At 43.4% G+C, this 12,822-nt stretch overlaps 1 protein-coding gene across 5 annotated transcripts in view; it reads left to right on the plus strand.

The window, feature by feature from the left end:
• The first annotated feature begins 718 nt into the window (after window positions 1-718).
• LOC123994933 (eukaryotic translation initiation factor 5-like) overlaps window positions 719-12,822 on the plus strand; it is a 31,686-nt gene continuing 19,582 nt past the window's right edge. Inside the window, exons 1-5 of one of the 5 annotated variants that reach the window (XM_046298057.1) lie at window positions 719-879; window positions 1,090-1,318; window positions 2,105-2,404; window positions 3,480-3,561; window positions 4,102-4,274. In XM_046298057.1, coding sequence (XP_046154013.1) covers window positions 2,333-2,404; window positions 3,480-3,561; window positions 4,102-4,274 — 327 coding nt within the window. In that variant the 5' untranslated portion in view covers window positions 719-879; window positions 1,090-1,318; window positions 2,105-2,332. Of the gene's footprint in view, window positions 978-1,089; window positions 1,319-2,104; window positions 2,405-3,479; window positions 3,562-4,101; window positions 4,275-12,822 lie in introns of all 5 variants that reach the window. The other 4 variants (XM_046298056.1, XM_046298060.1, XM_046298061.1 and 1 more) reach the window with 4 other exon arrangements.

The raw sequence follows: 12,822 nt of genomic DNA on the forward strand, positions 1-12,822 counted from the left end.
TCGCTAAAGAAATAGGATGAACTCTTGTTCTCCCTCCTCAATCCATTTTTCCTAGATCTAATAAAGGCTCCTTCTGCTTTTATTCTATATATATTATCCAGTTTATTTTTTAACTCAATCAGTTCCATCTTCTCCTCCCCTGAGAGGCCGGCTGGGGATCTCTGAGAAAGGGAAGTTATGTGAATGATCACCTTTTTCTCCTCCGCTCTTCTGGTCTTAGCAAGATTACTACCATATTTTCTAAGGTATTTGGACACCTCAAATTTAAAGAGCTCCCAGTTCTTGTAATAAGAATTTTCTTCACAGGCCCTTTCCCAAAAGTGTGAAAGCAGATATTTAACCTCAAATTGAACTATATCATTATTTAATAACAAGCTATTTAGCTTCCAGTAGGATGCTCTACCAAATTTAGTATCAGGGGTAAATATTTTGATATCAATGTAAATGGTCCTATGGCCTGTAAGGGGAGTAGTACACATATTTGTAGTAACACTCACTATCAATACATCTGGATATAAGCCAAAAGTCTATTCTGGACTGTCTGGAACCTTTTTTGTTACTCAAAGTGAATGATCTGTTGGCCGGAAACCTCTCTCTCCATATATCAGTAAGATCAAACTTTTCCATAAAAAGTATTAAACCCAAATTCTGATTGTTTGGCCTGCCAAGTAGGCAACCAGCCAGGTCTACTTGGCTGATTTGCCTCGGAAACGACAGGATATGGTATATTTTAGTCGAACATGTTCATGTCGCTTAGTGCTGCTAAAGGTCGCTGATTTGATGACGTGATCCAAATGGTCGGGAAAAGTGTCGGAGGTCGTGGAGATTGACAGCACATTATAGTGGCGTTGCAGGCACCTATGTGAGAGCGTTCTGGAGGTGAGTCCAAGCAAGTTGGCCAGCTAGATTATCCATTTCTATTATTCACCAGCAAATATTCAAACGTAACAGAGCGGATCAACTTGAATCCTTTTTAGGTAGCTAACGTTAATACTATTGTCAGCTTTTCTATGTATAGTCGTTGCTAATGTGCCGATGCTAGCTATTATTACCACAGTACATATAGTAATTGTTTGTTGTTCGTTACAGATACCCCATTTTTGGGCGTCTCGAGTTTTGTTTGTGGGCTCTACCCCCCCATCGTAAGTCGGACTACTCTTTCGGCACGGTTGCAGTGCGGCTCGGTCTCCACCACAACCTTACTGCTCCTCCACACAACACATTATTGCGTCTCTGCCTGGGCGACCAGCGGTGTGTTTATGTCTTTGTTTTGCGAAAACGGTGAGTACCCGGACGAAAGGAGCGACGGATGGGAAAGGTATTTTAACCTCACTTATTCTTGAATCCCTACTGCTCTGTATCAGTACGTCATTTAATTGATTTCAAACCTGTTTGTATAGTGAATGCGCCTCCTATGTGGACCAAAGATGGCGTCCCCCCCCCGGACTGCTTCACTGTATGACGCACTCTGCAGCACATTGCACAATTGAGGCCTGGTGTGCTTTTCTGTCTAACCCATCTATCAGCTTCATTGCATGTGCGTTGATTTTATAGTTGATGTGTTCGCTATATTGACAATGAATGTTTTCATAGCAATGGGGAAATTAATATGTGCTGGTTGTCTTCAATTATTTTAGTCCGCTGTGCTTTTGGATGATTTATGTTCCACATGTTTCTGGAATTGTCATGTGTATTTTCCACCTGTTTAGTGTTGCATAGGTAGGAAGCTGCAATGGCATACCTGACCATATTACACCACTGTATGTGGACTTGTTATTACTCTGCAAATGTGATCTTGTACATTGTGGTGACTGTCAACCTGCCAAGGGACTTTAATGATAATTGGTCTGATTTGACAATTAGGCCTATTCGTACAGCTAAAGTTTAGGAATTAAGTGATGACTCTTTCAGTATAATGGGATACAACAAATGTAAATACATGGGTACTGCCATTTGGCAGGTGACAAGTGACTGTATGCAAGGTTGAGAAGCCCATAGGGCCTAGGGACTCGTGTCTTGTGCCAGTCTGACACTAGAAAGCACCGTCCAATCATACTTTATACTAACATTTATTCTTTGCTGTTATGCCTTCCATGGATTTCAGTCTTCCCCTCTCTTCTCAGAGCTGTTGCGCAGCTGTTGGAACCTGTGTGCAGGGAACTTAGCCTACAAGCGCGGCACTTGCAGCCTCAGTGGCAAGACCTTTTTCATGTCCGAGCCCGAACCCGCTTCCAGTCGTTTATGTCATCCCCTCTTCGCCAGACAGAGGATACCAAAAAATTTTCAGTCCAAGATCTTCCTGTCGTACTGATAGAGCCCGTGGCAAGCCATCATGTCTGTTAACGTCAACCGCAGCGTGTTGGACCAGTTCTACCGTTACAAGATGCCCCGTATAATCGCCAAGGTGAGTACAGGTTGTGGTGGTCTGGAGTCACTGTCATCTCCTTCATATTTGGGGCTCAGGATCTGATCCTAGACCTGTGGTTATGGGGAACCTTTACATTACATCATTTACATTTAAGTCATTTAGCAGACGCTCTTATCCAGAGCGACTTACAAATTGGTGCATTCACCTTATGACATCCAGTGGAACAGTCACTTTACAATAGTGCATCTAAATCTTAAAGGGGGGTGAGAGGAAATACTTATCCTATCCTAGGTATTCCTTAAAGAGGTGGGGTTTCAGGTGTCTCCTGAAGGTGGTGATTGACTCCGCTGTCCTGGCGTCGTGAGGGAGTTTGTTCCACCATTGGGGGGCCAGAGCAGCGAACAGTTTTGACTGGGCTGAGCGGGAGCTGTACTTCCTCAGTGGTAGGGAGGCGAGCAGGCCAGAGGTGGATGAACGCAGTGCCCTTGTTTGGGTGTAGGGCCTGATCAGAGCCTGGAGGTACTGAGGTGCCGTTCCCCTCACAGCTCCGTAGGCAAGCACCATGGTCTTGTAGCGGATGCGAGCTTCAACTGGAAGCCAGTGGAGAGAACGGAGGAGCGGGGTGACGTTTACCTTGAACAGTGTGATGGTTGTCATGAGGGGTTGTTCAGTGTCCAGAGCTCAACTAATGTCGGGGGCCGAGGGATGTCCCAATGGTCAGAGCTTCAGTCCCTTGTCTCTTCCTTATAGAGCACTGAAATGCTTTGAAATCACTATGCTGGAGACGTAACCAATCCATTTAATTGCTCAAGGGAAGGCCATGTATAGCCCGAGGAGAAACCTTGTTCTTGAAACAACACGGAAATAAATGTTCCCTCTGAAAGACTTTACAAAACTTACTTTCCACTCAAAGATGCTTAGATTTAATGTGATTTTTCTCAAATGTTGTACTTAAATGAAAGTGGACCCCCTCTGCCTTTGTGCACTCGTCTCGCACATGAGCAGCTTAATTGGCACATTGAGTGGATAGGTATTTACTCTGTTAGAATGTGACCACTGTGAAACAGTTTGAAACATGTAGTCTCTCCCCCTTCCCCCCCACATCCTCCAGGTGGAAGGCAAGGGGAATGGGATAAAGACTGTCATAGTCAACATGACCGACGTTGCCAAGTCTCTGAATAGGCCTCCCACGTGTGAGTATACCTCCTTCCCCAGCTCAGTGCCTGTTTGCGCTGGTATGACCCACTAAATTGGCATCATTTCACAAGGTTGTGATTGTGAGCAGTTTGGAATATTTGTCAGTACTTGTAAATTGCACTCTTTCACTGGCCTCTCCATTGTGCCCAGTCATCTGTAAATAAATTATGAAAGAGGACTTAACACCCAAATCATAGTTTGTTGGATGTTTTCAGGCCTCAAGTAGTTTGACAAGATGAGTCCACATTAGTTCTGTAGATTGGGCTCAAAGTGAATGCCCCAACTCCAAGTGGATCAAAGTGGCTTTTGCATTAATTTTGGATTGTGGCATATAGCCTGTTCCACAATACTGATAGAATGGGAGCAGGAATCATCTTGATGTGATGGACCCCCTTTTAGCTTTAGGAAAGGTGAATAGCCTATTGGCTATGAATATCAGAAGAAAATGTAACCCACACTCCAAAACCTATGATGAGGATAGGAAGGCTTTAAACAGAGAAACTCAAACGTATGTCTTTCTCGTTCTCCCTGTCCAGATCCCACCAAATTTTTTGGTTGTGAGTTGGGTGCCCAGACCCAGTTTGATGCCAAAAATGACCGCTTCATCGTCAATGGGTCCCACGAGGCGAACAAGCTGCAGGACATGCTGGACGGATTCATCCGGAAGTTTGTTCTGTGTCCCGAGTGTGACAATCCCGAAACCGACCTGGTAAATAGTCAATAGTCAGGAAAGCTTTTCCTTTCCCCCTTCCACCATTTCTCAGATTCTGGGAAAGGTCTAATTGAAAGCAGAAGGTGGGTCGGTTATCACTTGAAAGGGCTGGGAATGCCAGCTCTTCACTATCCATCCATTTTGGATTTTGACTTATTTCCTATATCCAACCAGTACCGACTGGCCTCCTTTGTTTTAAATAATAAATACACTGTTTGCAGCAGGAGGGTCACATAGCAGCAGGGTCACATGATTGAGGTTCCATTTGGCATTAGCTCAGTTTTCCATCGAAACAGCCTTGTCTCCTGGGCTTGGCATCCTCTGTTGTCTGTACAGTAAGGAAGGGAGGGGTGAACTCTCTACCCCTCTGTTTATGCCATGTTTTCATTGACAGGGCAGGTTTCTATTCTAATAATGTCAGCACTGTCATCGGTCCGTGTAGCCAGAGGGATTCTGTTTTTCACCGATGGGCCGTGCCGTTACGAATAATTGGATGGAATGAAATGTGCACAGTGACTCATTCCACAGCTTTCATTGGATAACTGGGACCGGCCCAAACTGTGTTTAGTTATGTCTAGGGATGCACAATATATTGGTAAGTACATTGGAATCGCCCGATATTAGCTATAAAAAAAATGCCTGCATTGGCCCGATTTGTCTAGTTTAACACTGATGTGCAAAACCGATGTCAAAGCTGATGTACATACCTATAATGTAGGTAGATGTCGAATGACGCTGCACGTGCAACACAGCATTCCTAACCTAGCCCACAGTGTCTGCTGTGTGGATCGAGCAGTCAACAAGTCGATCAGTCATTTGAAAGGGGAAGAATATTTCAGCGAGACAACTCAAAAGTGAAATCAATTAATGCTAAGATAATTGCCCTTAACAACCGTTCTGTCGTGGTTGTTGGCTTTCGCCGACTGGTCAAGCACCTGTACACATTTGGACCGGCGACGTCAGTCCCATGAGCATTGAGTCTGACAGCACAGTGGGTCGACAAGGATTTCAGAGGAAAGCCGTATTGCATGCTCATTACTGTGCTGGTTCTCATACCACTGCTGCCATTTCAATGGGATTTGAGAACATGTTTGAAGCACGAACACTCCTAGCTCCATTCAAACAACTGACTGGAGAAATAAGCTCAACTGCGTTTGCAGCAGATGTGATAACCTGTCATGGCATTGAAACGCCTGCTCAACAAAAAATGCCAACACAGACTGTTGGGTTAACTTGGAAAAGCGATTTGGTGGCATTCTCTCTGAGCCTCTACTGTGTCTCCACCATGCTCAATGCTAGGTACAATGACCGCTTCTTCGATGCAGACAAGAAACAGGGTTTACGTGACATGTTAGACACAGCTGGACAAGATGGAAACGGACACAGTGACAGTGCGCACCGAGGAGAGGCAGAGCTGAAAATTCACTGCTTAACATGTATGATGAAATCCTGGTTGACACTGAACAACAAAACAGCACAGTAAGTGAAATAAATAGGTTTTGATGTTCTGGTAATGGGGACTTTTTGGGTGTGTGTGCAAGTAAACTAAGCAAAAAAAGAAACGTCCCTTTTTCAGGACCCTGTCTGTCAAAGATAATTAGTAGAAATCCAAATAACTTCACAAATTATCATTGTAAAGGGTTTAAATGCGGTTTCCTATGCTTGTTCAATTAATGAACATGCACCTGTGGAACGGTCGTTAAGACACTAACAGCTTACAGACAGTAGGCAATTAAGGTCAGTTGTGAAAACTTAGGACACTAAAGAGTTCTTTCTACTGACTCTGAAAAACACCAAAAGAAAGATGCCCAGGGTCCCTTCTCATCTGTGTGAACGTGCCTTGGGCATGCTGCAAGGAGGCATGAGGACTGCAGATGTGGCCAGGGCAATGAATTGCAATGTCCGTACTGTGAGATGCCGAAGACTGCACAACCGGGAGAAAGGTCGGACAGCTGATCGTCCTCGCAGTGGCAGACAACACCTGCACAGGATCGGTACATCCAAACATCACACCTGCGGGACAGGTACAGCATGACGACGACGACAGCCCGAGTTACACCAGGAATGCACCATCCCTCCAGTGCTCAGACTGTCCGCAATAGGCTGAGAGAGGCTGGACTGGGGGCTTTTAGGCCTGTTGTAAGGCAGGTCCTCACCAGACAACACCGGCAACAATGTCGCCTATGGGCACAAACCCACCATCGCTGGACCAGACAGGACTGGCAAAAAATGCTCTTTGACGAGTCCCGGTTTTATCTCACTAGGGGTGATGGTCGGATTTGCATTTATCGTCGAAGGAATGAGCGTTACACTGAGGCCTGTACTCTGGAGTGTGATCGAGGTGGAGGGTCTGTCATGGTCTGGGGCGGTGTGTCACAGCATCACCGGACTGAGTTTGTTGTCATTGCCTGCAATCTCAACGCTGTGCATTACAGGGAAGACTTCCTCCTCCCACATGTGGTACCCTTTCTGCAGGCTCATCCTGACATGACCTTCAAGCATGACAATGCCACCAGCCATACTGCTCATTCTGTGTGCGATTTCCTGCAAGACAGGAATGTCAGTGTTCTGCCGTGGCCAGTGAAGAGCCTGGATCTCAATCTCATTGAGCACGTCTGGGACCTGTTGGATCGGAGGGTGAGGGCTTGGGCCATTCCCCCCAGGAATGTCCAGAAACTTACAGGTGCTTTGGTAGAAGAGTGGGGTATCATCTCACAGCAAGTACTGGCAAATATGGTGCAGTCCACAGGGAGATGCACTGCCGTACTTAATGCAGCTGGTGGCCACACCAGATACGGACTTACCTTTGATTTTTGACCCTCCCCTCTCTTTGTTCAGGGAAACATTAGTCCAGTTCTGTTAGTCACGTCTGTGGAACTTGTTCAGTATGTCTCAGTTGTTGAATCTTATGTTCATATAAATATTTACACATGTTAAGTTTGCTGAAAAATAAACGCAGTTGACAGTGAGCGGACGTTTCCTTTTTTGCTGAGTTTATTTAACTGTATTAGAATGCTTAAGGATGCTATAAATTTAAATATTATTGGTGTCGCTTTTGTGGCAAGGAAAATATTGTTTTGCTGTCGACTAGGGCTGTGACTGTCATGGAATTTGGATGATAGTAATTGGCCAGCCAAATGACCGTTTTCCATAGTAACCTTTTCGGGGGGGAAATGATACATTTGATGCCCATTTTCCTTGCTCCTGACTGCATGTGTTGCTATAGAAATGGCAGGAACTGTACCCATCAATATTTGTTGATTCAACTGACATTAGAAAATATACTTTCCATTGCATGGGCCACATCATTTGAATGAAGATTTGACATTACCATGGAAATGATTGCATCACATTACCAGGCAGCTGTTGCAAGTGCCCTTGAGTTTACCAGTCACATTGCCAGGGTTAGAGGTAAAGCTGGACGATATGGCCAAAAATTATATTTTTTTCAAAATTATGGGCGATTTTTACGATATTTTGATTTTGTTTTCTCTAAGCTTTGTTGTAAAATGTAAAGGTCAATTACACTGCATTTCTAGCAGTCAGCAATAATCTAATGAATTTAAGGCTTGAAGTTTTAGGCTAAATGTCTTCTACAACCATAATACCCACTAATGGGGCTGGGTGACATGGAGAAAATATATTTTCGACTTTCATTGTAATAATGAAAGTTCTGAGTAGGTCATGACCCTAGGGTGGCACCACAAATGAAAGTGATTTTTCAGTGGGGCTTTCTCCACTTATACCACATGTCAAACTCATTCCAGAGGGCCGAGTGTCTGCGTGGATTCGTTCCTCCCTTGTACTTGATTGCTGAATTAAGGTCACTAATTAGTAAAGAACTCACCTGGTTATCTTAAATTGCAGACACTAGGCCCTCCTTAGAATGTGTTTGATACCCCTGATTTTATACTGTTTAATCCAACCCCCCCCAAAAAAAGGAAATTTGTAAATATTTGAATTCTATTTGATGTTTCTAAAGTAAATGTACACCGTTTTTAAAATTGAGCACACAGCCATGCAATCTCTATAGACAAACATTGGAAGTAGACTGGCCTGTACTGAAGAGCTCAGTGCCTTTCAATGTGGCACTGTCATATGATGCTACCTTTCCAGCAAGTGAGTTTGTCCATTTCTGCCCTGCTGGAGCTTCCCCAGTGAACTGTAAGTGCTGTTATTGTGAAGTTGAGGAGCAACAACGATTCAGCCGTGAGGTGGAAGGCCACAAGCGCACAGAACAGGATCGAACTGGTGCGTAGCGCTTCAATCATTTGTTCTTGGTTGCCACACTCACTACTGAGTTCCAAACATCCTCTGGACGCAAAGTACGAACAGGAACTGTTCATCTGGAGCTTCATGAAATGGGTTTCCATGGTTGAGCAGCCGCACACAAGCTTAAGATCAAGATGCGCAATGCCAAGCATTGGCTGGAATGGCGTGAAGCTCACCGCCATTGGACTGGAGCAGTGGAACCACGTTCTCTGGAGAGATTAATCACGCTCAGCAGTCCGACGTACGAATCTGGATTTGGTGGATGCAAGAAGAACGCTACTGGCCCAAAAGCATACTGTAAAGTTTGGTGGAGGATTTAATGGTCTGGTGCTGTTTTTCATGGTTCTGGCCCCTTAATTAAAGGGGAATTTTAACGCTACAGCCTACAGGTGTCTTGTACTTTTGGTCATATGTATTACTAGTTAGAAATAACGTGGCATATTATAAAAAATATATTGTGACTTGAGTCTGAACAAATGAACTTAGACAAATGTTCAATTGCCACCAGGTGCGGGAGGTTACCGTGGTAACTCAACTTGTCATGTTTGCATTGAGTCTGACTAATAGAAGTGTTGTCTTCTCCCTAGCAGTTGAAACTCAAACATCAAAACAACCTAGCTTGTGAACCAAACAGTCTCACTTCATCGGGCCGATGACTTTGGAGTTACACATTTATTTTTTACCTTTTTAAGTGGGGAAGTCAGTTAAGAACCAATTCTTATTTACAATGACTGACAAACCTGGACAACGCAGGGCCAATTGTGCGCCGCCCTATGGGACTCCCAATCACTGCCGGTTGTGCTAGAGCCTGGATTGGAACCAGGTACTATAGTCATGCCTCTCGCACTGAGATGCAGTGCCTTAGACCGCTGCGCCACTGGTTTTGACCCATATTTACACCTGTTGTGATTTCAGTTTGAGATATAGATATTTATATCTCTAGACACTGGTTGGAATAAAATGTCAAATTTGCACTCATCAGACCAAAGGGACAGATTTCCACTGGTCTAATGTTTGTTGCGTGTGTTTCTTGGCCCAAGTAAGTCTCATCTTGGTGTCCTTGTTTTTTTGCAGCAGGAGCAATTTATCCATGAAGGCCTGATTTCATGTGGTCTCTGAACAGTTGTTGATGTGTCGGTTATTGAACTCTGAAGCATTTATTTGGGCTGCAATTTGAGGCTGGTAACTCTAATGAACTTATCCTCTGTAGCAGAGGTAGCTCTTCCTTTCCTGTGGCGGTCCTCAACAGAGCCAGTTTCATCATAGTGCTTGATGGTTTTTGCGACTGCACTTGAGACTTTAAAAGTTCTTAATTTTCCGTGTTGACTGACCTTCATGTCATAAAGTAATGATGGACTTGTCATTTCTCTTTGCTTATTTGAGCTGTTCTTGCTATAATATGGACTTGGTCTTTCACCAAATAGGGTCATTTTCTGTAAACCACCTCTACCAGGTCACGACACAACTGATTGGCTCAATGCATTAAGGAGGAAAGAAATTCCACATGTACTTTTAACAAGGCTCACCTGTTAATTGAAATGCATTCCAGGTGACTACTTTAGAGTATTTTGGTTAACACTTTTTGGGGGGGTTACTACATGATTCGGTGTGTTACTTTTATAGTTTTGACGTCTTCACTATTCTCCAATGAAGAAAAAAAAAAAAAAAAAAATGAGTAGTGTCCAAACTGGTACTGTATGTAAATAAGGTGTTTTATTTCATTTTCATACATTTCTAAACCTGTTTTTGCTTTATTGTATGTAGATTGAGGTAACTTTATTTAATACATTTGAGAATAATGCTGTAATGTGGAAAAAGTCAAGGGATCTGAATATTTTCCGAATGCACTGTACATTACCTTCAGTCAGAGGGTCCTTGTCCTGCTTCTGCAGTCTGCTCGTTCATTCATCAGCAACAGAGCATTGTGGTAGATGCACGTTGGGTGTGTCATGATGAGCAGCTAGATGCTGTGCTTGACACATTTTATGAAATTGCTTATTCCAGTTACTAATAAGCACAAACCCATTATGACAATGACTAAACTGTCAAATCACCTTTGATGAATTGGGAAATGGTATGGTTGAGAGAGAAGGTATGGCAAACAAGTACTGCAAATTAAGAAATGTTACTAAGCTAAATAAACTACTATAAAGGCTTTGGAGCACCTTAAATGACATTTGAGGGGGGGAAAGCCAACTTGGCTCCATCATTCATTGAATCCAGGTGGCTCATTTATCACAAAACCCACTGATAATTTACTTTAAAGATGTTTTCGTTTGGCACGATAAGCAAACTAAGGGATGACATGCCAGCAACATACTTGGCTGTGGTGTTTAGTGTTTATCTGACCAAATTATGAAAGACAATTCTACTTATGAATTGTGTGAAGTGAAAGATGTGAAAAAATTGTCTTTCAACAATGGCAAGCCACCGGGGTCTGACAATCTGGATGGAAAATTACTGAGGATAATAGCAGATGATATTGCCACTCCCATTTGCCACATCTTCAATCTAAGCCTACTAGAAAGTGTGTGCCCTCAGACCGGGAGGGAAGCTAAAGTAATTCCACTACCCAAGAATAGTAAAGCTCCCTTGACTGTCTCATAGTTGACCAATCAGCCTGTTACAAACCCTTAGTAAACCTCTAGAAAGAATTGTGTTTGACTAGATACAATGCTATTTCATAGTAGACAAATTGACAACAGACTTTCTGCACTCATAGGGAAGGACACTCAACAAGCACGGCACTTACACAAATGACTGACTGGCTAAGAGAAATTGATGATAAAATGATTGTGGGGGCTGTCTTGTTCGACTTCAGTGCAGCTTTTGACATCGATCATAGTCTGCTGCTGAAAAAAATGTATGTGTTATGGCATTACACCACCTACACAGAGGGTGTTCTTTAATGGCAGCATCTCAAACATAATCCAGCTAGAATCAGGAATTCCCCAGGGTAACTGTTTAGGCCCTTTGCTTTTTGCAATCTTTTACTAACGACATGACACTGCCTTGGAGTAAGGCCAGAGTGTCTATGTATGTGGATGACTCAACACTCTACACATTTAGCTAATACAGTGACTGAAATGACTGCAACACTTACGAGCTGCAGTTAGTTTCAGAATGGGTAGCAAGCAATAAGTTGGTCCTAAATGTTTCAAAAAGCATTGTGACAAACCATTCACATAAACCCTAAACATCAACATCTCGTAATGAATGATGTGATAATTGAGCAAGTTGAGATGACTAAACTGCTTTGAGTAACCCTGGGTTGTAAACTGTCATGGTCAAAGCACATTGATACAGTAGTAGCTAAGATGGGGAGAAGTGTGTCCGTAATAAAGCGCTGCTCTGCCGCCTTAACACTCAACAAGGCAGGTCCTACCGGCCCTAGTTTCTACCTTCTTAACAACACTCAACAAGGCAGGTCCTACAGGACCTGGTTTTGTCACACCTGGACTACTGTTCAGTCGTGTGGTCAGGTGCCACGAAGAGGAACTTGGGAAAATTGCAGTTGGCTCAGAACAGGGTAGCATGGATGGCCCTTGGATGTACACAGAGAGCTAATATTATGCATGCATGTCATATCTCTCATGGCTCAAAGTGGAAGAGAGATTTTACTTTTTCATTACTTGTTTTTGTAAGGGGTGTTGACAAGCTGAATACACCCGAGATGTTTGTTTAAACTACTAGCACACAGCTCTGACACCCACGCATACCCCACAAGACATGCTACAGGAGGTCCCTTCACAGTCCCCAAGTCCAGAACAGACTATGGGAGGTGCACAGTACTACATAGAGCCATGACTACATGGAACTCTATTCCACATCAGGTAACTGAAGTCACAACAGGTCTAACTAAATGTCATGACAATATTGACAGGTTATGACAGCAGCACAATGTATTTTGACACTGGGTGTCAAGTCGTGTTACCAACTTTTGTTTAAAGTAAATAAGATTAACTTTTATGTCTGTGCTTCAAAAAATGTATATCTTACTCTGCTCTTCAAGTGCGCACAACCCCCAACCAGGCAGTGTTGTAGCTCAAGGTGGGATAGGCGATTTTATATAATTCATAGATTTTTGACTTTGTGCTTTTAATTTACCAGCTATGAAAAATGGCAGAAATACTTAAATAGCTACTGCAGCATTTATTTGACTATAAATATGATCATACTGGACTTTTTTCCACCGCCAATGTGGCTGGTGAACTGGACCTCTTACCAGCCAAAATCTACCTGCAGGTGGCGGTTGTTCATTTTGGGCCCTGAA

The sequence above is a fragment of the Oncorhynchus gorbuscha genome, linkage group LG14 (assembly GCF_021184085.1).
Source record: "Oncorhynchus gorbuscha isolate QuinsamMale2020 ecotype Even-year linkage group LG14, OgorEven_v1.0, whole genome shotgun sequence".
Taxonomy (NCBI): Eukaryota; Metazoa; Chordata; class Actinopteri; order Salmoniformes; family Salmonidae; genus Oncorhynchus; species Oncorhynchus gorbuscha.